The sequence below is a fragment of the Dromaius novaehollandiae genome, chromosome 7, assembly GCF_036370855.1.
Source record: "Dromaius novaehollandiae isolate bDroNov1 chromosome 7, bDroNov1.hap1, whole genome shotgun sequence".
Lineage (NCBI taxonomy): Eukaryota > Metazoa > Chordata > Aves > Casuariiformes > Dromaiidae > Dromaius > Dromaius novaehollandiae.
This window is the reverse complement of record NC_088104.1, coordinates 7,687,291-7,713,286: the sequence shown is the minus strand read 5'-3', so window position 1 is coordinate 7,713,286 and position 25,996 is coordinate 7,687,291. Positions and strand designations below refer to the sequence as shown.

Here is a 25,996-nt window from a genome sequence, read left to right as displayed (position 1 = left end):
TAGAAGCAGGCAAACTTTTGAAATTTGCTTGAAACTCTGGTTAGAAACAAGCCTGGAGTATCAAGCAATCTTTCTCAATACACAATTCATATCATATTTGTCAAAATGGACAGAGGTCCAGGAAAACCTGATTGAGTTTTATGTTCTGCTATGAGCTGTTTCCCCGTTTCTGTGTGTGGTTCCCCCCTGCTCCCCTGTTGCATCAAGTGCTCTGCAATGAAAGAGAAGCTACCTTTTCCTGTCTCCTCTTCCTCCCGTCCACCTCTTTGTTTTTGCTTGCTTTTTGTTTGTTCCAGGACATTAACAGCACTAGTGCCAGAATATAAGAAGTGAGAGCTGCTAAGTAGGATTACCTTAAAACGGTGATTTACTTGAGCTTTTACGTGTGATAAGAAGATTAGCTTACTTTGCTAAACTGCAGCAAAGTGAGGTCCTTGGCAAGAGAATGCCAGGTTGCTTTTGGCATTCATTAACACCGAGTCCAAGTCACTGATAATGTTGTCTAGCAAGAAGAGTGATAAATAGAGAAAAGTAGAGCCTGTGTATCTAATTGTATCATATTTATATTTGAAAATGTGTATTTTTCTGAAAGTCAGGGGAAATTCTTCCCACAGGACAAAAAGCTCTGCAGTCTATCTTCCACATAGAGCGTTCATATGGAACAGTTGCTGGCACGACGAAATCTCAATCTTGAAAGTAGGGCAGGAGACATTTTCCACTTTCCACAGATCAATCTTTTTGTATCGGAGCAATTGCAGTCCTTTAAAAAAGACTCATGTACTGAAGAAAAATTACATAGTAAATGGAGTTCTGACTCTTGTAGTAACCCAATTCCCTGCTAGTTTTACAATGTAAGGAAAAAAAATTATATGGGCAAAATTACAGCACAGCGCTTGTGCTGCCTGTGCCAAATATTGTCTGGCAGATTTTTGAAGAAATGTCCAAGGCTTGCAGCATGTTTACTTCTGCCACTTAAGTTGCAATTTTACTTTAGATTTGTTTGTGTAATCTGGTATATTAGATTACTGCTATCAAATCATGTATTTAATTCAGTTCTTCATCTCTCTGATGGACAAAAATCCTAAAGAAGGGTGAAAGAGTCCAAATAATATGGAAGACAAATCTGAGAATGGATGCAGGTATTGAAAGTGTTTGTAGGTGCAGTCACAAGTACTTTAGGCAAGCAAGAATGTGTGTGACTTGGGAAGCTATCAACAAATGAGATTTTATGTAATCTAAAGTATAGCCATTTCACTGGCAATTGCTCTAATCATACATCTACAAAGAGAACTTGTGCCAGCTCTGATTTTTCCTGGATATTTACTTATCTTTTATTTAGATTCTGAAACACTTGGAAAATAAAGGCTAAAGTCTGGTAAACATCCATCAATATGTATGCTTTTTATGAAAGATAGCTTTATACATTAATCAGCTCATTATTTAATTCACCTACTTTGGAAAAGTGTAATTTGTGGGGAAAAAATTACGCAGTAATATGTATTATACTGCAGAAGACTTACGAGTTTGTCTTAACTAGTGAGAGCATGTTTTTGTATGTCTTTTTAAAAAATAAACTTTTAGCATATTCTAACCACCAAAAACTCTAGTCAAGAAAAAGCAAGTTTAATATTTGTTGGCAATTTGAATTGGAAAATCTGGGTTCCCTCCCGCTGAATAATGTGTTCTTAAAATACACCTGGTAACCTAGTCATGACACCCTTTGAGTTGTTCTCGGTCCCTCCCCTGAAGCCGTGCTTTATGGCTTTATACTCCTTGCTTGCAGCTTAGATTTGTGCCCAATGTGTCTGAATAGATATATTTTACTTTGCTATTAGTAATGAAATGGAACTTTAAAACTAAACTAGCCTGTGAATATCACAAACTGGTTTGGGATCATTTGTTATACAGACTGTATATTGTTCTCTCATTAGCCAAATGGAAACTAATCCATAGCTGGATTAAAGAAACTTTTAAGTTATTTATTCTAATATAGTTAACTAAATATATCTGTTTCTAATAGTACACATAAGTATTATAGATGAAGCAAATAACATTTCTTGTAATTAAAATTTGGGGTATTTACAGATGCTGATTACTTATTTTGGAGAGAAGGAGAGTGAGGAAGTCTGTAAGAGGGTTAAAAGCAAATGTGGTGAATAGATAAAAGCAAAAGAAATCAGATGGATTTAATTGCTTTCAATATAAATTTTAGAAGTATGATAAAATAGGTATAATAATGAAACCTGACTATCATAGTATATAAGCACAAGGCAACCTTAATTCTAGCATTTCTTAAATTCTGAATTATTTGCAAGTCTAAAATTGCTCTGGTGTACTGTTTTGGATGAAATGCAGTGTGTCTATATGCTCTTTCCTTTATAAGCTTTTCCAGAACTGGGGGAAGCAGAAAACGAGAAAATACGGGTCACGAAGCTGAATGCAGGGAATCACAGAATAAGAGAGAGGACATGCAAGTGGACAGAGGGCTGGTAAGGGGCAGAATGTTGTAGAGTGAGGGAAGGGACTGGATACCAAGCTGAGAAAAGATGTCAAGTTTCATAAAATTGTACCAGTTATCTATTGGAAGATATCCTCTAATTCTTTCCCATGCTAAACTAGTTGAGAGGGAAGAAAGGGTTCAGGAACTGCAGAGGAAATAGCCAGGGCTAGTTGTGCAGCAGGCAGTTCAACTGGAGAGCTGAAAGGGATGGCAGAACTGAAAACAGAAAAGAGAATTAGTTTGAAATGGAGGAAACGAGCCTGGTTGTAGGATTTGTGGAGATGCACCGCAACTTGAAAACTGATATCCAGGAAACAGATAGTGGGCTGAGCTTGATATAGACTAGCTTTTCCTGGTGGGAAGTGGAAGCAAAGAAGGTTGAGGACAATATCAGATGTCCTGTCTGATCTCATAGCCGATCCTGCTTTGAGCAGGAGGTTGAACTAGAGACATCCTGAGGTAGGGACCTGCCAACCTGAATTATCCTGTGAACCTGTGAATGAGGCACGAATGGACCTGATGTCTGTACTCACAGACATGAGAGGTCGGAGCAGGGAAAGAGTCATCAGTGCAATGCCAAATAATTGTGTGCTGGGAAGGGATGTGTGTGAAATGAAGCTAGTGTTGAGGGAAACTAGGGCTGGATGCAGCTGGGCTGTGAATGTGGAGGGATGGGCCTATGCAGCCTCTCAATTCACTGTGATTGACTGACCGCGGGACAGAAGCACAGCTTATGGAAGAAGTGTAGCCTCTGCTTTTCCTTCTCTTGCCTCTCCTCTTCTTCAGTAAATCTTTCCCTCAAAGAAACTAAGTGATAATGGTTGCAGAGGCATGCTGCCACAGGAGATGTTAAATAGAAGACTGTGTTTGAAATTAAGTTAAAAATGCCTGTTTCAGTAAATGAGAATGATGAAATGGGGCTACAAATCCACTGAATGGTGAGGAAACTGCAACCATAAGGCCAAATAAAACAGGTCCTTCCCCTTAGAAGTTGAAGTCAATGAGAATAAATGTGGGGCTTAGGAGGAGGGAACGGAAGGAAGCTGGGTTACAGAGGTGTTTGTCAAAAGTTTTAACATCAGTGAAAGCGATGTAGAAAGGAGAACGTAGTTGACTGCAACACTCAGAAGAAGAGAAACAGTGGGAAGTAGTAGAAGAAATTGGAAGCCTCAGGAATAGAGGTAGAGAAGTTCAACTTCTCCAGCCCTGTTTGATCCATAGCAGTGTCTGCGAGAGAAGGAGAGGGCTCTGATGAAGACGCTGCAGAGACATATCCCTCAAACAGTCACTGTGGGAGCCAGTGGTGGGGTAAGAGATGAAGAGACTGGGAATAGCTCTGTTTTTTTCTTTTCTTTTCTTTTTCTTTCTTTTTTTTTTTTTTTTTTTTTTTTTTTAGTGATGGAGTGGGTGTTCCTAAAACAAACAAAGTGGAGTAAGAGCGGATTAGGTATAAGGTAAGGGGTAACTCTGTGAGAAAGGTGTAGAAGGATTTATGGAATGAGAACTAGAATTTGGGCAGGTAACAGCGCGAAGGAGATGGGCACTTTAATGGATAATTTTGATAGCCATGTTCTGTACAGTAGGACCTACCACTGTCCAGTGCATGAATAAAACCTGTTCCTCTGGTAGAACTGGCAAACAGAAAACATTTTGAGCTAGATGTTCTCTTTCAGCTTGGGAAGGGTTGTTAATCATAGAGCTGTCGGGAAAGCTGAGTCTGGAGCCTTGCGGGCCCCACAGTTGGAGAAACCAGAGGACGCTTTAAGTTACCAGTAGCATGTTGAAGCTCTGAAATATGAAATTAACTGCTAATTTTCATAGGTCATGCTCTTTCCCATAAACCAAACTCATTTGCTGTCCCAAGGGGAGATAGAACAACTGGGCTGACTTCTCATTATCTCTTTCTGTGGCATATCCTTATTGAATTACTGCCAGGTAGGTGTAGCAGATGCTCATCAAGCCACGGCAGGACTCCTCTGTTAATTGAACTGTAATGGGGGTGACAGCAGGGAAGGTTAGGATGATAGGACCAGTGATGTAACGTGAACCCTGGTAGGAACAAGCTGCACAGGCAATTGACCTTGCTTAAATAATATTATACTAAGGTTTTTTTATTAGTTGATATCATTATGATTATTTTTTCATATTAATACTGCGATAGTGTCTGGGAGCCCTGTGTGGATCGTATTATATTGTGTTCAGGGCAAATATTTTTCTCGCCCTAAAGAGATTAGACTTTGCAATGTGATAATAATGGAGTGAGTGACTACAGGAGAAAAGAAATATGAATGGGAAGGGTAAAAACACAAAATTTTAAAATAGATACGTAGTTTTACCCAACTTGATTGCTTCAATTGATTTAAAGAGTAGTGTCTGTCTTTCTGACTGCCTTTATGATAACTTGGTACTTTTGTTGTCACCATGCACAGTTGATCTCAGGATGAAAGCACGTCCACCTTTAAATGTGTAGGAGTTGTTATTAATAGCTTTTCATATGAAAAGCATGTTTCTAAATCTGTTTTTGTGGCTTTTACAAATTTGCTGGGAATTCCTGACCTTCAGGCATGCATCCTAATGCCATGTTAAAGCTAGAAAAATCTATCTGATACCTCTTCCACTCCAGAGGAAGCGATGGGATGGGAGCTCGTGACTGGACGCTGCAGCTGGTGACGTGAGGTCTGTGCAGCCTTTCTCTGAGGACCCTCTCACAATGGCATACGAGGGGGTTTGGTACAAGCAATGATTCACACATGCCTGAAAATAAACTCCACATAAAAATAAAGTCTGGGGGCCAAATGCTACCTGTGTTATAAGCCATATTGTGTTACTAGTAGGATGTTGCAGTGAGTTTGTATGGTAATTTCCATAAACTGGATGCAGAGCATAGTGTTTGCGTATTGGCATTTGTGCCTCGTTTTTAGAAGCAGAATTCTTTATACCTCTGCCAGTCTTTCTAAGTTTTTTCCATGTGTGTTCAGCCTTTGCTTTGTCCTTTTTTTTGTTGTTTTTTAAGGTAACACCATTTTTTTTTAACCCTTTTAATGCATGATATATACAGGCCAATTTGCACTGATGGCAGGGAAATCTGTTGCAATTTGGGAAAGTGAATAACCAATAGCAAGGCATCACAAAATGTGTTTAACTTGTTTTGGCAACTCTATCTTTAATTATTTAAAGTATGCATTCTTCCATGAGACCTTGCTTATACAGGGTATATTCTGTAGAAATAATGAAGCCTTGCTTGTATGAGATCTCATTACAACCCTTCACTGTTGGTCTTTGGTAGGAAATGAAGAACTACTGCCTCAGTATTTGATTAACGGTGCTCCTCTGTATAGTGTTATAGCATGGCATTGTGCCCCATGTTTTCTCCTTTCCTGTGAGTTCATACTTTGCATTGAAGTAAACAGCTGATGGCAGAGGATGCATTGGAATAAATGTTTATTTCAGCACTTTGAAAATGAGTTTTTGAAACGGAATTTATCTTGTGGATGCGTGCGCGTCTGTTCCTGTTAACTCATTCGTGCTTAGACCAGACGGTAGGTAGCACGAGCTGCAAAATAGTAAGGACAAAAATATAGATAAAACTACTGTTGAAAAGATATTGTTAATGTAGGCATTACAGCAGAAGGAAGGTTTATACATTCAAGAAATATCAAACTTGACCTCTGCATTTCTGTACAGCTGTACAACAGCAGTGGATCAGGGTTATTTTAGCCCTAGTAACTGACTGGTGGGTTCAGTTTTGAACTCCTCAATACTCTCTCCAGGACTGAATATCAAGTTAAAATTGTAACGTTTTCCTGCATATCTCTAGCTAATTTGTTTGGTCAGATGCTTAGATACGTACATGCACTCTGGTTGCATGAAAGTGCAGAATGTAGAATTTAAATTAGAGATAAGCTTCAGGTACATCACTCCTGTGGCAGGCTACGCAAGAGATGGCTCGTCTTTTGCAGGAAAGCCGTGTGAGCTTTATCACTGTGCCAGACATCTGCCGTCGAAATCTCGTGGAGATGGAGGTGAGCATCTCGCTGCGTCTCCCTCTCCAAATGGCAACGCGAAGAACCCTCTGATCGCAGGAGCTCAGTCGTGTCCTGCAGCGCTTGGAAAGACCAGAGCTGAGGAAGCAGATGGCCTTTCCCCTACGAAACAGAGCTGAAATCTTTGCTGAGTTCGTATGCTTTGTGATACTCTATCGTATTATTTTGACCTTGTGTTTAAGATTGATAAACTCTGTGTGGTGGCCATGTTCCACTGACGGGGGGGAGACCTGACCTACAACCTGTAGTGCCATATTTGTGTCGAATAATATAAAGTACTGTCAGAATGCAAAAGGAAATCACTGCAGTAAAAGAATTTAATTTCTATGAACTGAAAGCACTTTGATGGGGATGCGAGGAAAATCTACTGTTGTTCCTTCAGCAAGGGTTATAAGATGTTTTTTTCTTTTCTTTAACTGTATTGCCTTATAATTTGTGACTTTGAAGCTTTCCATTTTCAGTGTGAACAGTCAAGATGCTAAAGGAGGGAGTTTGCTCTGTGCTGAGTCTGATTTCCAAGTTTGCTTGTTAAGGGAAAATAAGTTAAAAATAGTTTTCAAATGGTATTATATTGCTGAATGCACATTGTATGCGATGTTTTGCCAGTGAAGAGAGAGTAGCCCTCTTTGAACAACTTGCAATAACACTTACTGAAATAGCGTTGGAACCAGTGCCAGTTCTCGTTCCCTTTGTCGTGTTAATTGCAATTTAACAGTAATCCAAGATCTATGCAACTGTGACTGCGGTTCTTAGATACAGCTGAGTTTAAAGGACCTTTAATTCATCCAGTGCCAGTGCTAAAAGATACAGCAGAATAGTAAATTGATAACAGACTCAAACTTCTCCCTAAGCACTGGAAAATGAACAAAGAAACTTTGTTTTACTTTCAAAGCCATAAAGTTTTGCTGTGACCCAAAGCGCATGCCAGAGCGTGAAAACGTCACTGAGCTTATTCCTGTGCTGTGTCCTGCTGTGTTGGCTGGCGAGTGCAGCATGGAGAGGCATCCGTGGGGGGCTGCAGAAAGCTTATATAGATTCGAGGGTAGACACTGTAAGTTTATAGGAGTGAACTCCAGGTGTAAAGATTTCTTTCATCTTGACTCGGAAGTGTGTAAGCTGGGAATACTGGGAAAGTATAAGGAGAAATATGATTTATGCATGCTCTGTTCTTATGCTGTACCCTAGGCATTTGGTATTAGCCTCTTGTCAGAGGCAGGATATTTGGTTTGACCTGTTACAGCTATGTGTTATGTATTTAAGGAAATACATGAAAGTGCACAAACAGTGTGGAAAGATTACTTAAAGTTATTGGACACTTTCTATGTTCTGCTGCCCAAGAAATGTTGATGCTAAAGTTGACAAGCAGAAACCTGTTGGCAGCCTTGAGCATTGTGGTCTTCATTTCTCAGTACCTGTTCCTGGTGTGAAAAGTATGATAAATTAGTTTACTTTGAGCAAGAAGACCCAGTGTTAAGATCCCCCACAAGTCTATCATAGTTGAACTCAATGGAAAATGCCAAGGCCAGGATAGGCTGCAGGTGCTCATAGTTGTGACTGATTTGTGCAGAAGGAAGTGTTGGGGTGCTCCTCAGTTGCTGAGCATCACTTGTCCTGCTCTCAGCTGGCAGAGCTGCTGGAGAAAAAAGTGTGTGTACTTGCTCAGTTGAGGAATAATCAGGATGGTGCCGTTCTTCCATAAACTTCAGAAATCTTATGTTTGAAATCTCTCTGCTCTTTTGACAGTGTAAGTAATACGTAGGCAAATGAAACCAGTTTTGCTTCAACTACGTTTGTTCAAGTGATCTTCTGAACTGGGTTGCTCAGAAAAATTTGAAATCATATTTACTTTTTACTGCTGAAAGTCAAGTGTGCTGCCATATAATGCATGGGAAGCACTGAGAGTGAACTAGATGTAACAGCAATATCATTCCAGAGAAGAGTTCTGTTCTGTCATCGTTTTAATTAAAGGCATTCTGCTGATGGAAAGTCTATTCTCTGGTGTTTTCTTAATGTAGTCATAATGCATCAGTTTGAGCTCCATCTCTAGAACATCTTTCATTATAATCCACTTAACTAAGTTTATAATTAAACTCCTGAATTCAAACCTGCCTTTGTTACGTTTTAGGATGCACAAAAAGTAAAGCAGGAAAACTTAGGTTTTGTGGGTTTTATCCCAAATAGATCAATGTAAATTAAGAAACTTCATTGGCAGTACAATAGCTTCACATTCTAGCTTTTAATCCCCAGGATTTTCTACAGCTTTGGGAGAAGAAACAGGTACTACTGAACAGAAAGAAAACCCCGTGGAGTAATTAATAGGTTCTTACGATTAGACTATAGGAATCACCAAAATACCTGAATTTGCAAATGTAGCTGATAAAGACAGTGAGTATCTACTAGGTTTTTCAGCAAATAAGTATTGAGAAAACTTGTTTATACATGAAAAGGAACCAGACTGGGTATAGGTTAAGCTTTCTCGGGCTTGAGGGGCTGGGATGCCCAGGAGGGAGAGGCCAGGAGGCAGGTAATGCTCCCTGCTGCTCTTCCCCCTTCCAGACTGGTTAGTGGGGGAAGCACTGGTGCAAACTGGAGCATAGACACAGCAAGCAGTATGCAAGCTTACTCCTAGTCTGAAGCAGGCTGTTTTAGACTGTCTATTAATTGTTTGTAATTATCTTCCATATGCAGATGTATTAACACCAGATGTTCTCTTAGGCATTATTTACCCTTACAGTTATTGTAGGGAATTACCACAGAATTATGCAGCTTAATATTTTGATTGCCTATGAGTGACCGCGTGCAACAAGAATAGTCGCAGGTGATTGTCAACCAGATCTGTAAATCTGGCGTGTTCACACAGTATGGTTTCACCCAGGATTTTAAAACGCTTCTGGAAGAAGCGTAAACGTCCTTAACGGAGGTTTGCAGATGAAGAAGTAGGGGTATAGAAAATCAAGCTACCGTTCTCATATATGTGGAGTCACTCCACTGAAATCAATGGGAATACTTGTAGGATGAAGTGTTAGTGTCAGAATATGACCTTGAGTGGTTTTTCACACAGTTTGACACAGCCAAAAATAGAATTCAAGGTGCCTGTACTTTAACCAGAACACTGTCTTTCTCCAAATGCATAAGTGAAAGACTCTGTAGTGTTTATTTTCCATATGGAAATAAAGGCAGTTTAGTTTAACTGCATTTATTATTACATTAAAAAATTTGGCAGTATGCACATACACCCCTGCCATATGCACATATGCACTTATATGTAGGATCTGTTCCTAATCTGATTTATATGGGTGTGCAAACATTTTCATTTTTTTTAAACTTGGTATATCTAAAATAACTCGTAGCCTTTTACAGTGTCTGTGGGTGGTGATCAACCTTTGCAGTTCTGGGCCAGGCATTCTGCTGACTTAGAACAGAACAGAATGAGTTTTTCAGATAATAATTTTTTGAGAAGGCGAGGCAGATTTTACTGCTACCTGGGGATGAAGAGTATACTATAAAGGACCAAATTGTCTTAGAATATCACAAGTAGTGGGTTTGTGCCGTACGTGGTAGGCATACAGTTACATAATTGCTATTTACTTTTGTGTTAAGAAAATTTATTCATGATTAACGATGCTTGTCTTTGTACTAGGCACCTGCCAAATGATTTATAGCCAGATAAAAGATCTGCAGTTTCTTTTTCTGTTGCTACTTAAATTGTTTAGGATTATTCTAATTGCATCATGTATTTTAAATGAAGAGTGCTATCCAGGTGTCCTTGTAAGCATTCTCTTCTCATAGTAAAAGAAAAAGAAGGTCAGATTTACGTGTGACGTGGAAGGTCATCACTCCCAGTGAACTTGAGAGGAATTTAATTGATGTATAACATGGCTAAAATCATATCTTAGATTCACATCTGTTTAAATTGATCTTTTTTTCCCTAAGTTCACTAATAAATACTGTATAAATGTTGGAATAGAGCCAGACTGAATTTTTGTAAATCACTGAAATGGTGCAGAAGGTCTAAAGAAATACTGTGTCCTGCAGATCCTTGCAGAAGCAGCAACTGGTCCCTTCTCCAGCAGTGCAATATGTGTGGACTGGGGAGTAAAAATTGGACCATCAATCTTTTGTCTTGCAGTGTTGGATGCTTCTGAGGACTCTAATGTTTCTTGGATTAGCACAGTGACTGTTACTTAGAAACATCTGCCGCCGAGTGCTCGGCCGTGTCTTGTGGTTGTCTGCGTAGTGGGCTGGAAAACGGGAAGGGTTTCAGGGAGGCTCTTTTTTTTTTTCTTCACCCAGCTAAGCAGGGACTGGACGAGGATTTGACTGCTGGATATTTCATTGAGGTTCAAAACTTAATTTAATTTTGAACTTTTTAGAAAAATAAGATATTTGTAAACTCTGTGCGTATTTATTCACTTATAACATTGGCACTATACTTGAATAGCTTGTTTTCAGTAGAAATTTAAGTGTCTAAGTGAAAGTCTATTCTTTAAAACTAGTTTTGTTCAATTCTGTCATTAACGGCATTGGCAGTGAATAAGATAATGCTTTAAGATCATCAGAAAACTTGCACGTGTTGTTTTCAAAACTGCCTTGTAGCTAATGGGTGAGGATCCCCTTATTTTGCTGACCGAGATGCCATACAAATGGAACAAAATTAAGAGCACGCTTGTGTCTAATGTTTCAAGTGTGACAAAGACAGCAGTGGGTCACCTCATTATTTTAATTTCATGAGAATCTGTGGGTTGGGAAGTTTACTTTGCTGGGCTTGTATTCTCAAGGATATTGAATGAATCTAGATAATCGCTTTTGGAAAACCAAGATAATTTTCAGGTAAAGCAGCTATCTTGACCAAACTTAAGCAGTTACATGGATTTAATCATGAGTAGTCTGAGTGAAGTCAGTTTTTAAGATATGAATTTCCATTATTCTTTTCTTTTTCTCCTCAGTATTTGCTAATTTACAGCTAGCCATGCTGTCACATTTGGAAGCTGAGATATACTGTAACTAAATTTGATGTGAAGTGTTGGTGGCCTTCATAATGTAATTTATTCATGTTTCTGTAGATAGCATATGTTGCCTGTGCAATAATTTTTTTATCGTAATAGGACAGAACTGCTCCTGCTCCAAACTGTGTTACACAAACTGAGATACACAGACACATTTTCATAGTGCTTACTGTGGTGTAAGTCGGTGGACTCTGCTGAGTTTTGCTGGGGTAGGTGAGATTAGAATCAGTCTCATGGTGTCTAATTTATTTCTAGTTTTTCTGACTTAATGTAATCTCTGTTCTTGCTCCTCAGGGAGTAGCAGTCTGTTATCTTTGTCGCTTGCCCAAAGAATGAACATATGTGAAACCCCTTGTTTTGGGCAGGAGTCTGCTACCCTCGGGGATTTACTGCTGTTTACTGACCCTTTTAACGCTGAGGAGGAGGAAGTATATTTAGAAAGCAGCTGATTAGTGCTACTTGTGCTTCATTAAAAATCTCAGCATCTTTATCAGCTGTTGCTGAGTTTTGCTTGGATTTGCCCTCTCCGTGCCTCGAGCTGTTCAGGACACGTTGTGTTTACCGCACTCTGCCAGGCCTGGAGAGCTGCCCTGCAGCTCACGCGTGTTGTGCCCCGCGTTGGGCATGCCGGCCCCGAGCCAGGACTTACCTTGGAGCATCTGCATAGCTTCTTTGCTCCCGTTGCGCTTTTGCGTGTGAACAGTCTTGGAGCCAATGTCACTAATCCCTTCTCTTTCCCCTGACAGAAAGTTGGTGACTCCGTTTGCTGGCTGTCATACATGGTAGTTGTAATGCTGAGGATCCTGGGGGAGTCACGCAACTCTTCTTTGTGAGGTGAGCACTTCTTTACATGAGCGATAATAGAAAGCAAACAACAAAACCCCCCATTTAATTGCAGGGTGTCTGAGAGCCATGCTTTCTTAAGGTCTTCTCTCCTGTACTTGTGTTGGGGTGGCATCTTTCTGCCAAGGCACGGGGCCCTCGGTGGCTCACTGCTGAAGATTGCTCAAAGTTTCTGAGCTTCGTGTGGGCTTCTTAGAAGGCCCTCGATGGTCTACATTGCACCGTCAAAGTGTTGGCACACTGCAGACTGCGTTCTAAATTAAATGTGAAATTCTAAACCCTGAGTTAACCCAGAAAACATGAGAAATGCAATAAACCTGTTACATAGCCCACATTACTGCATTTTTTCAATTTGACAGGTTTTTCAGGTCATACAATTTGCTGTTCGGATAAAACGTAAGAATGAACTAAATCAGATAACAGATATAACATTGTATATACCATTGCAATTAGTCAATATCTGATTAAATATAATTACATGAATTGATCATGACAGTAAATGCTTCAAAGTAATTTAAATACAGTTTGAAATTAAAAATTTTACTGTATATTCAGTGTATACTATTTTCAGGTTTATCTTCAGTTTCTTATCAAGAACTATACTGTGTATTATGTGTTATAACAATGTTGCTTTTCATGAGGTTAGAAATGTAATGAAATTTTCTGCACTAAACTTTTAATAACTGATAATTTTAATGAAAAGCACCAAGATTATGCTAGTGAAGACAAATGTCAGAGACAGATCTTACCTCTTTGCTTACTCCAATATGCATGTGACATTTTTACCTATAAAAGTAGGATTAATCAGTAATAACAAGTGGAGATGTGCTGAGAATATAAACATGATATAAATACAAAAGTTATTACATAAGAAAAATTTAATATGTAAATTTACATCAGAAAGTAGCTCTTGTTTATTGAGTGTGGCATGTACCACAAACATGCTTTGATATTTCAAAACTGTTTGGATCCAAGAAAAGTATCTTGAAACTTGCATAAAACAAAAAAACCAAAAAAAAGCCCTGTAAGTAAGCAGGTAGTTGGTGCACTTGTGGGATGTGAGAAACAGAGATCCGAATCACTGGTTTTGAATCAGAAGTTTTAAGATTTGGTTTTGTTATACGCCTTTCTGAATCTCTCTCGTTTTGGGGCTGTTGCACTGTGTGTGAACAGTGTTGAGTGTGCAGTGAAGCGGGCATTTAAAAGTTGGACTCCTGCTGTACCTGGGAGACGCACGGGCTGCCCCAAAGCGGCATTCTTCTGGGCTTCCTCTGCACCACAATTCTTACCTTAAAGGAGTTATTCAAGGTGAAACTGTCCCAGCAGTAGGACCGGATACATTCCTCTCTCGATCACAATGTGGTTATGGTATTCCTCTGAAGTGCTGGAGAACCTGATTAAAAAAAAAAAGTCAGAGAGACCTCTCCAGAATAGCTAGTTGCTGGTCTGAAACTCAAAGCTCAGGGACATGAACCTGGGTCTCGTATTCCAGGGAAATACCTGGGTAATTTCTGGCTTCCCCTTCCAGGCTGGCTCATCACGTACTGATAAGCAATCCTCTGCTTCCCTGAATTTCCTACTGTATTTCTCAAGTTGCTTTTGTCTATACTATGTTAATGCATTGTATGGAGCTAAAACATTTCCAAATCTGGTATTTCAGCTGTCAACGATCTTAAAATGTAGGACATGGGATCTGTAGTCAGAGATGAATTTTGCACCTTGAATCCATTCCCAGCTTTGGTTTAATTTGCCTATAACATGATAATATTCATGCTGAAGATAAATTAAATAGCAAAAAAGAAGGGACGCATGACACGCTGTTATCAGATCCCTTGTCATTCATTTGCACTGGCAGGTCCTTTTTTTTTTTTTTTTTTTTTTTTTTTTTTTTTTTTTTTTTTTTTTTTTAAAGAACTTGATAAAAGCTTTTGCAATGGCTGTCTTTGTAGGATGGGACTGCAGGCCCTCTGGGAGCTGCCAGTCTCCTCCTCTTTCTCTCCCCCTCCAAGTTGAGCCTCTAGCAGTCTTGTCCTCAGTGAATCAGGCACACAGGGACTATGAAATATAGTGCCAGCACATTACCCTTAGACTGAGCCTATTGCCTCAGTGTTTTAAGTCGTTTAAGAAACTTTCTTTTGATTAATTTTATAGGACTGGAGAAGACAAGAGACAGTATTATCTGAATTATGCTTCTGCAACAGACCTGGGTTTCTCCTCACTGGGCATGGCAAAGCCTGGGGAAGTCCTTCCTTGTATTTGTATTCTTACTGTTACAAGCAGCTGATCTAGAAGCCAGGAAAGATCATCGGTTTATCTGGAAAACAGGTAGGGAAAAGATATGTTGGCTTATATACTATGCATTTTCTGCATTTGAGGATGGGGTGCTCTTTCTCTATTCTGTTTTAGCACAGTAATAAATAAAAAAGCCTGATAATGTCTTCTGTTTATAAACTTTTTTTAACTGAAAAATGGATGTTTTGTTTTAAATTAGTAATCTTCATATTTATTACAGTGTTATATACCAAAGTGACTCTAGAATAGAATTTTGGACTCCTTAGTGCTTTTAATCTAAGAGTAAAAAACTTACCAGTTTTCATCTGAATGTTGCTTCCTTTGAAATATTTAATCATTTTCTTTTCACATTTGAATGAAAAGGTCATACCAACATCTTTCAGAATGAACTGACTCAAAATTACGTATTCTTGGTTCATCTACTCATATTTAGCATTTCATTGGTATACTTAGTGAATTCCTCCTGTCCATCAATCAGATCTGGATGCATGCAATGTTTGAATGTTCAAAACTGGATGCACACAGTATTTAAACACTTTTTTTCTTGAAGTCATATTGATAACGCCGAGATCCTTAGTGTTAGGAAGGAGATAAAAAAAATGATATGATAAAAATGCATAAAACCAAGCATGATACATGGTACATAAATCACATGCTTATTTTGTAACATAACTTGAGAACAAAGACTGTTCAGTGATATGGAAAGATTGGCAAATTCAGGAAATGTTTACTCAAAGTATTTCATGAGAAATATGTAGTTGGATTAGGGGATTCATTGCTCAGGAATACGGCTGAGGCCAAAGACATACCAAGATGATAAAGGCTTGTCCATTTATGGCCAAGCAACAAAGTGGTTAAATTTGATAAAAACACTTTTTGGGGGGAATTTGCTTTGTTGTTGTTGTTTTTTGTTTATTTCTTTTTTTAATCATAGTACAAAAGAAGGTAAGAGACAGAAGTAGCTCCATAATGCAATGATTGTCCTGGGAGGGTTCCTGCCCTTCTGGTAGGGTTGCTGCAAGTTTCTCATCTTAGCTGCTGCAAAGGGGCAGAGTGCTGGTTAGGTAGGATCTGATAGAGTATTTCTAAACAATTTTTTTACAAGATTATGCATGTAAAATGAAGAGGCAGTAAACAGCAGCACAAACTCTCTTTCTCCAATTCACTGTTGTGTACATGATTTTCGAACAAGCCTTGAAAGGTAGAGTTGTTTTCTTAAGTTCAAATTAGACCCTTCAGTTCTATTATACTTCTCTTCAGATCTGAAATGTATTGTACCATCAGTCTTTAGAGGTGTGCACTGGAATTCATAAAATTTTAGTTTGACTTCGTGATTCCAGCTGACAGTAAAGAACTACTGATGCTTCAAAGACTGATGCAGATGTATTTAGAACTAAGAAAAGATGGTCACAATCTTCCGTGGACATGTGATACCGTGCTGTGAAAATCCAGTGATGTGTCCATCATGGAGCTCTTTGTAAAGATACATGTTCCTGATGCAAGAAAAAGAAATGTGTCGGTTGTCATGTCTCCCACAGTGAATCAGAGATATTTGAGATCTCAAGACTGCTTTTAAAAAGGTTGAATCCTAACAGTATTTTTGTGCATTGTCTCTACATATGTAATGTCTAGAGGTAGAAAGCAATGCTGTGTGAAACTTTATTTCTGAATGAAAATAATTTGTGAATATTGAACCACATCAGTTGTCTTGTTTGGCAAAAAGAAAGGGTCAAGTTAAGTCTAAATCTTTTTATATTTGTGAACAAAATTTCCATTTTTGTTTAGGAGCATTTTCTTGAAAGCTTGATAAAATTTAATAAATTTGAAAACAAAAAAGTTTTAGTTATTTTTGAAATGAAGAGTATGTTCATCCAAGACATTTTATGTTCTGCTAATGAAGCAAAATATTATTTATGAAGTTAAAAAAGCAGCTCTGCAGTAGTTGTGAAAAAAACATTTCTAAATCCTGAATCTGTCTTTTACAATTATTCTAAGAAATAACACAACTGACTGAAGTAACACAGCTGACTGAAATTTATCTTTACTGTCTGAATGCGTATTTGTTTTGGGAAAATCTTGGCAAAATGATGTTAGGTATCTTTTATAGTATCGTGATACAGAGAATAATCTAATGATTTTTATTAGACAATTCTGGCATTATGTTTGTGCTGCAGATTTCATTTCTGAGGCATTTAGGAGAATGTGTATTAGAATAAAATGTAATGATCTTGAAATTGCTTACAAAAGAATGCTCATAGTTAATTGCATAATTTTGCCATCAGGGTTGCATATCTGGTTTGTTTTTGTATGCATTATTATTATTTTTTTACTTAGTTTTAAGTGGCTTTTCAGGAAGAGTTAATCACAATGGTGTATTTTTCTTGCAAGAGATTACAGTAAGGTGTTTTGGGAAGACAGGGGTGATAACTCAGATGGAACACGTGGATCCGGAGAGTTGAGGTGTTAATAAAACCTGTTGCTGTAGGATATTAGTAATAAAATAACCTTGGGATTTAGAACATAGAGATCGTGGCCTAAGGAAACTTAGGGCATATATAATAGAAGAATTCATGCCACACTTTGAGGACCAGTGTGTCCAATACGAAAAATAAATACAGAGCATACTGAATCTAATATTAAGTAGCTTTTCATATCAGAACTGAGCAGATCCATTCTGATAGAAAGGAAACCTGCATTTACTGTCTTTTTCTACTGAAACAATCTTTGATGAGAAATGAGCAATTCCTACTGGGGAAAAAGGATAATCTGTTTTGTTAAATCTTAAATTGTCTGTTGCAAGCATGGCAAGTTAGTTACTTGCTTTAAAGAAATTCAGCTTATTATTAAAATGCTCCATGCTCTGTAATCAAATGAGAAGGTTAAGATGTTATTGGAAGCTGTGACTTTAAGACCATGAACTTACAGGTGCTCTAGTGATGTTTCCTAGTACCTAGGAGTTCAAAGATGCATGTTCTTAATAGTGATGCCAAAAAAAAGGCAGTATATCAGCACACTGGTGTATAAAGCAGGGTTTTTTCTGACCTAAACTCTTGTCTGTATCTAATGAAGACTCATACGTTTTCAGCCTGGGCGTGGTGGTCTTGGTGTAGATGAGAGCAGTTGTATTGAAGTCACTGCATCTGCAAACAAAATTGGCTCTGTATTTCCAAAATTTAAGAGCTTGGCAAAGTGGTTTTGAAATAGACTGTACATATTCTTTCCCTAACTATTCAGAGAGTTAGCACTTATATTTTACTTGTTTGTGGCCTTTTTTTAAAATCAGATTTTTTAGCTTCTAGTTTTCTAGAGGGTATATTAATATCTAAATATCTATATACTGTATCTTTTGGTTTCAGGACATTTCTTGTCAGATACTTTTGTGACCACCAGCCAAACATGAAAGCAATAGTTACACCAATTAAATTACTCAGCGACCTTAAGTAGCTGAATAATTTTCCAACACTTGCTCACTAACAAAGCAGTTTTAGTGATATAATCTTGAGAAAATTTAATTGGTTTTAAACCCTTGTAAATTAATACTGTTTAATGTGATATACAGTTAGCAATGTGCATATTTCACTGTGTTAATTTTCTTCATCTTTTGAATTGTCCTAAAAGTGCTTGGGATTTCTTTAATGCAGATGTGACAATGTTATACTAATGGGTACTCAAGCTTTTAAAGCTGTAAATAGGATATTACTACACATAAATCCTCAACATTAGTTTTTATTTTGTGGAGAAACTCTGAAATTAAATTCTTCAGTCTAAAATATGTTCAACACAGGAATCCTTCAGGTGTCTTACAGCAAAGGGACTGATAATTAGGATTACAAAATGCTTTGAAGAGATCCATAAATAACTGTTGGCAAGAAAAATGGCCCTTCCCAGAGGCGCTTGTAGTTATATTGGCAAGTTGCATTCTCACTATCACTTCCGATGTCTTTGGCTCCTCCATAAACCACACATCAGTAACAGTGCATGTGCTGTTTCCCCAAAATATTATCAAAACTGAAAGGGCTAAGAGATGTATGCCATAAAGGTGACTCTCAGAGCTACAGCTGTGATGTAGTGGTTTTTTTTTGTTGTTGTTTTTTGTTTTTTTTTACTACAGAGAGTATTATTAAAATGCTTTTGTATTATGAAGCTATTTTGATTTTTAAGGAAAAGTTCTCTAAATCTGCTAAAATGCTATTTAAACATGGAATAACATACTGTGTAGTACAGAAGGGAAGAAGAAGACAATTAAAAATCTGGATGTCCTGTCCCAGTGCCTCCTTCATCTGCAATTCAGTCCATGAAATGGATCCCAATGGGGCTGTAGGCCAGGAGGGACACTACTCTCATGAGTGGGCAGAATGCTGGAAGTAAGGTATCAGACTGGGAAATGAACTCGTAATGCAGCTGATCGCAGTAGGAGCGATTTTACCTGAAGAATAAACCATTAATCTTTTGGTATTTGTGGATTTATGGCTCACCAAACCTATCTCCTAGAAGTTTTATTGCCACAGGTGAACACACAAAACTTTCGTCAGAGTTATTACCAGTATCTGAAAGGGATTCTTTAGGGGGGGAAAAAAAAAGTTATCCATTGGTTTTTGATCATTAGTCTTTCTTCAGGCACAATCCATAATGGAAAGGGTATGAAATCAAGTTTTCAGAGAACATCTAACATTGAGGAACCTTTGAACTACTAGTGAATGTGGGTGAGCCAGTTGTGAGTAAGATGAAAAAGATCTTTTGTTCCCTCTTCTCAGATAATACTGCTCTAAAGTACCCTTTCTCAGGATCTTAATTTCAGGAATACCAAGTGCTAGTTTGGAGGTGCCTTTGACCTTACATGTTAAAAGACAAACTTTTACCTAAATACACCAAGTATTAGAAGGACTCCACATCTTTATCTTCAAAAGACAGTAGATCTCAAACCTGCTGAAGAGAGATTCATTTGAAGATAACACTGCTGGATGAGTAATATCTTTCAAAAAATTCCACAAGATGAAGAATGGTAATCTATCCCAGATTAAGTGTTTTTTTTTTAATTAGATAGGAAAACAATGCAAGAATGAAGCGCAAATATCTTTTTAATGATTGTTATGTTGTAGGTACGTGGAAGCTCTGTGATATTTCTCAGAGTACCTGACCCTTACAAACTTCCACTCTTGTAGCAAATGTTGCTTCTAATTGTAGGTTATTTTTATGTTGTCTTGGTGGATGGAATTTTCAGTATTTTTAGAATTGAAATTCAGCCTTGATTTAATCAAATTATGAATGATCCTGAAGTTCTTCAGTATGTTAATAATTTAGGACTACAGTGGTTCTCTTGGGTCATAGGTTGCAATCACATCTTGTTGACAGCAGCAACAATTAATCAATTATTTAAAAAAACCCTATTAAGTATCATTCTAAAATTAGTCAGATTGTTGTGATAAACTTGATAATGGGAAAATAGATCTAGAATTAGAAGCTTTCTTATTTTCGTTTTTAATTTTATTCCCAACCAGTTTATGCCTTTGTTCTTGTGTCACATTGTTCTTCAGTTTAACCAGCTCTTCTTTCCCCGATAGTTGTTCCTAATTTATTGGCAAAGTGAAGATACCACGCTTGTCAAGTCTCCTGTTGTTAAACATATCCTTTTCGATCCAATTTGTCAAACATGGGTCTTCAGAATTATAGAGATATCAGATGGGATTTCACCCACTGATATTTTGCAATCTTCACTAGAAATATCTTGCTTAATACATCCCAGGCACACGTAGGTGCCACTCTTTTTGAATATTTTGTAAAGACTTTAATCTGAAGTAGTTCTCATGTTTTTAATCTGTTAGCATGTTTTCATTAAATAGCCCTTTAAAAATGCTTTAAATATAAGATTACTTTATAAATAGTTCTAAGTTGGTCTGAAAACATTCTTTACAAAAAACATTTGTTATGGGACAATATAAATTATATTTTTATTTCTGCAAATTTTATTTTGAAGTCATTGATACTTGAAGCTTTGTAACAGAAGTTTTTATGCAAAATTTCACTTGCAACAAAACTTAATAAGCAGAAAATGAAATTTAAATGTCCAGTTATTTCAAAAGTTAGTCTGGTAGATTTATGAAAACAATATTTTTTAAAGAAAAGTCACAAAAGATACTGTTTTTTTTTTTTAAAAAAGTATCACTTAAAAAAAGTTCTCGGGGAATAATTCAACAGCCGACTTAAATAGTCCAAATGTCTTTTTGCAGTGGCAAAATAAAAGGAATTGAAATTTCAGTTTGCTTAATGCAAGGTGTATAAGGAAAAAAAATCAGGAAAATAATGCATAATGTTGGCATAATGTAGAGCAGTTTTTTCTCTGTTCAACATATAATATGGCTGATAATATCCAAAGGCAGATTTAAAGAAGCAGCTCCAGCAATGGGGTAAATGGAAGTTTTGAAACCATCACGGTGTTTGGGAGGAGGAGCAGAAAACATGCGAATAACACCTTAAGTTTTAAAAGTTTTTTAGAGTGGTAAATTGGAGGGGACATTTTTGATCATCATTGGCAAAATCTTTTAACTGTTATCTTCCTATCATTTCTGTTCTTTTTCTTCCTTTTTGTTTCTTCTTGCCTGTTTCCCAGAGCCGAAGCCGGTTTGCTCTGCTCCCAGCTCCCTTCCTTCTCACTCTGTTCTTGTATTTTCCCTTTCCTCTGTTTCCTGCTTTTTTTTCCTCCCTTGCTGGCTTATATCAGTCACTGATGTTAGAAAAGATTTAAGGGTGGCCTCAAAGCTGATCTCACATTTCCCTAGAAAGGAGAGCTGTTGTTTTGGATTGTAAATTAGCTTGCTTTTCCCCTTATGATTCTTGACCCTTTCCTACCCTGTTTTCACCTTTCTCTTCCATGCACCTCTAAATTTTATTACATATGCTTATGCTGCTTCACCTCACCCTTATCATTTCTGTTCTGCTGATCCCGTGTCCTCATCTGGTATTACTTCTTTAATGTATTAATCAAGCCTGGAGTCAGGGAGATGGATCTTTGCTTCGCTTTGTAACCCTTTGCAAGGGTGGAACAAAGTTTTTATGTCCGTAGGACCTTTCAGAGTTTGTGGGTACGCTGTGTCCTCAGGCAGTGAATGTCAGTGAGTTTGTCAGGGCGTTGGACAAAGGTACGTGAGAAGAGCTCAGCGTGTCCGAGGAACGTTTCTGACGTCGGGAAGCGGCTCTCCGAGCCCGGCGGCACCTCCAGTGGCTCTGGCTCTGCGCCCGGCTGGGCAGCAGTGCTGGGGAGCCGAGGGCACGCGTATGGCTGGGCCGGCTCCTGCCACTGCAGCCTGGGCTCCGGCTGAAAGGTAAGTGCATGGGGCGAAGGCTGCAGGATGGGCATCACTAGCGTGGACAACATTAACGAGCGTGAGAGACATCTGAATTACTGCTGGAGGAGTAAAGGGTTGAGAAGCAGAGTCGGAGGAGCAGAAACGTGAAAACTGGTGCCTATCTTGTTGTCTTTAAAACTTAGCACGTTCCTATTAGCTCTGCTCTTCTGCAGCCGCTCGAAGACATGCAATGAAACATCCTTCCCTGGGGTATTACTTTGAGAAGGAATTGCTGGCTTCTGTGTTTTTAGAAAAATGTACTGCAGCAAGCTACACTGGAAGTGTTGAGTATTGGTCAAAGAAAAAAGATAAGCTAAGGGGAAGCGGAACTGAAACTGGAACATACGTTAACGCTTTACACGCTTGAGGAGAACGTGCGGGATACTGGTTCTTCACTAGAGACCAGTACTAAGCACTAGCACGGCTGGTAGGCTGAGGGCCATGCTTGCTGAGTTTGGTTGTAAGCTTTTACAGCATGAGCCTGGTAATTTTGTTATTGTAGGGCTTGCAAAACTCTTTCAATGGCTCTTTCACATGAAGACTACACACTTTAACAAATATCTTTGTCTAACCAACATCAAGTGTTCAGTAGGTGGTTGTTTAAACTAGATTACACAGGAGATTCACACTGATCTTTTAATGTCCCTCTTCCCTTCCTGAGAATAATAGGTTTGGAGAATAAGGTGCTTTTTTTTTTTTTTTTTTTTTTTTTTTTTTTTTTTTGTTGATACTGGGAAAAGTATGAGTTAGCCATGTTATCCTTTTCTTTCCTCAATAGTTACTATGGGAACAGAACTGTGGGTCGTAGGGGGAAATCTGCAAAAGTGGTTTCTTTTAAGTTGTTCATGTTAAAAAAAAAAAAAAAAAGCTTATTATTGGAATTGTAGTAGCTTTCAACTTTGTTGGATTGTATTGTTGTACATATTTCACTCATAAAAGAAGCACAGTGAGTGGCAAGAAAAACAGATGAAGATGTTTTTGTGCTTTTTCCTTGGGGTTAATATTTTTTTAATTGAATGCAGCTGTTGGGAAGATTTCTGTTACGTATAGGTGGAGTATTAAAAATGGATGGTCACACTTTCAGCCTATTTTAGTGCTACTCTAGAGTTAATCACTGTACTGCTATTGTTCAGTACCCCGTCTGTTGTGGGTTTTTTTAATAATTGTATCTTAGGTTAGTTTGAACATGGGTTTCACTTAGCCACTTAATTGAATAATTTCAATATATAGGGTAATCACGCCCACATTCAGCTATCATCTGTTAGATGACAGAACTGCTGTGGATGAATGTGCAGATGCATATCGTTACTCTCAGTATGTAGATAAGACAGCTAACAGTTTCTAGGACCATGAGTTTTGGGTAATCTGCCCACTGATACCACTGTGTCCCTAGAATTTTTCCTGCTATGTATCGGAATAGTTATGCTGTCATCAACGTAGTCTCTCTTTATTCTTTTTTCTTTTTGAAAACTTTGAATAGTGTAAGCCTGGAAGTGGCGGTGGAGAAGTTAGAAGGAATGAGGCATATTTCATGATAATCCAGATTATTGGTGATAGTGGTCATATGGCTTGTTTTAGTTACCTTCAGCTAGCTATTAGGTACAATGAAATGCCTACTTCATGTAGTAGATTCAAATATATATTGGCTTCAGTTTACACAGAAAGTTCCTATTGAGATCAACAGGATTGTTGTGTGCAAGTCTAGAGACTGAATATGGTGCTCACTTGGTAACTTTGCCTGTTGTCTACCACTTTGTAGACTTCTGCAGTTCCTTCTCCTAGAGACCTTTGAAAGTTTATTGTTAAAATTATCTCAGTGTCATACTTGAGAAGAACAGTGACTTCAGATTATGGAGCTAAATTTGGAAATGCATGTTTAAAACTCCAGTATTGAAGTTCTAAATATATTGGTTCTATGTGCTGGGGGATAAGTTGTAGACAGTTGCTGGAGTATATGCTGCTTGTGTGGCGGGTCCTGGAAGGCTAGCCATGAAAAATCACTTTCCAAATTAGACCTTAATAAAAACTTCCCTGCTCTGAACGCTAAGCCCTACTCCCTGTGCGATTAGTGGTTTCATTTCTTTCTCAGCAGTTGGGTAATGATTATGGCTCCAGATGCTGCAGCAGTGATAGAGAGAGAGATTAATTTCACTTGAAAGGGCATATGTTCAAAGGGAAGCCAGTCGGAGCATCGTGGCCCTGGAGCCGGCGCTGCTGCGGCCCTGCAGCTGCCTGTCCTGGTACCCAACCATTTCTTGGGAAGGTACCACTCGCCTCTCGGTCTTTATCCAGCCAATATGGTTGGTGCTTGGTTTTTCTCATTCATTAATTAAATGTTTTGCTCTCCGTGTTCCACAGTATCTTGTTTTTGGAAGCTGCTTGTATCTCTTTATAAAGCAGGATCGTAAAGCTTGCTTTCTGCTGAAGCTTCTGAGAAGGGGGTTGATGCCAACATAGTCCAAGTAACAGGAGCCAAGTGCAGAGCTCTGCTTATGCTCCGTAGAGAAGGAGCGACACTGAAAGAGTTCCTGTTCCCTGCTGTAGTTGACAGCAACTTCAAAGATGTTTTTGTGCTGTCTTTGCAATAATAGTTCAAATCACGTGACTTACAGAAAAATCCTGACATTTAAAGTATTAAATTTTCAAAATAATAAAACAATTTGATATGTAAGATAAATATTTCAGTAAGTCTTTATTTAGGTGTTTATTGACCTATTGAGTAGGTCAATGCAAGCCTTAAAATATGGCTGGTGGAGATAGCCACATGACTAAATACAAGGCTAAATGATATCTGATGTTTATTGTGTTATTATCTGAACTTTTTCACTGGTGCGTGTCCTTTCGGGTTTATTCTATCACCGCAGAGATCCAAAGACCTTCAAATACCAATAGTTTAAAAAATATCCACCTGTGTGTGAAACATGGTTTACTTCTCTATAGTGTGACATTTATATCCATAAATTTTACAGGTCTGAAGCTGTCAAAGACAAAAATAAATTCTGAGCTTGTGACATGTTAAAGATCTTTTGACCCATTGGTTGAGTTCCTTTATATCAGTCAGTTGCTTTTAACTAGAACAAGCACTTGTTTCTAGCTATTGAAAATCTTACCAAACTTCACAGTGGAGATACTAAAATACAGAAATAATTTTCCTATATATTTTAGTAAAATCTGATGTGTATTAACTGCATATATTTGAAGCAGCTGCCTAGAAGAGTTATTTTACAGGCAAGCAGCAAAAGAATGTTGTAGTGGTAGAACACTAGGAACTTTTCAAAAATTTTTTGTTAAATATATCGCACATAAGATAATGTTTGTGTAACATTTTCATTGCCATTCCCTCATAAAAACACTTTAATATTCTTGCTCATATTAGTAAAGTGATAATGCTGAATTGAAGCTGGAATAAAAATTAATTACAATAAAATATTTACCACTCTCTATGTTAAATGTATATGCTGTAAGACAAGAATAAGCAACTTACCTAAGCTTTCAGTATTTTCAATTAAACTAATTCAGTACTTTAATTTTTCTAGTGGAATTAAATATTTTTTAGGCCAAATATACCTGCATCTTAATTTAAATTGTTATTACTGTAGAGATTCTTGATGTGTATTCTTGAATTTAACTTCATCCACTGTCAGCAGTCTGCTTGCAACGTGTGAAGTCGTGCCTGTGCCTGACGCCACATACGTGCATTCATTTCCAAGTTCTAGAAATCTGATCATGAATGTCTATGCAAACTTTAACTATTATTCTTGATTTTATGATAAGGAAATATAAGATGTAGAGGATTTATATTCTTTTGCAAAGTACAAAGAAAGCGTTGCTTTTAGAATTTGCCCCAAACACGAAAAAGCAAATGAAACAGAAGTATCAATTATTCTTGTACAAATAGCACTAAAATGAAAGCCATCCAGTGTATCTCTATTAAGTATATAATATACACTATATCTATGTGTGCTAGTG

The 25,996-nt window shown here is 37.9% G+C and overlaps 1 protein-coding gene across 2 annotated transcripts in view; it reads left to right on the top strand.

Moving 5' to 3' along the window:
- THSD7B (thrombospondin type 1 domain containing 7B) overlaps nt 1-25,996 on the top strand; it is a 329,723-nt gene that overhangs the window by 46,043 nt on the left and 257,684 nt on the right. Inside the window, exons 1-3 of one of the 2 annotated variants that reach the window (XM_026123470.2) lie at nt 6,544-6,674; nt 12,296-12,383; nt 14,544-14,717. In XM_026123470.2, coding sequence (XP_025979255.2) covers nt 14,579-14,717 — 139 coding nt within the window. In that variant the 5' untranslated portion in view covers nt 6,544-6,674; nt 12,296-12,383; nt 14,544-14,578. Of the gene's footprint in view, nt 1-6,543; nt 6,675-12,295; nt 12,384-14,543; nt 14,718-25,996 lie in introns of those variants that run through there. The other variant, XM_026123469.2, reaches the window with a different exon arrangement.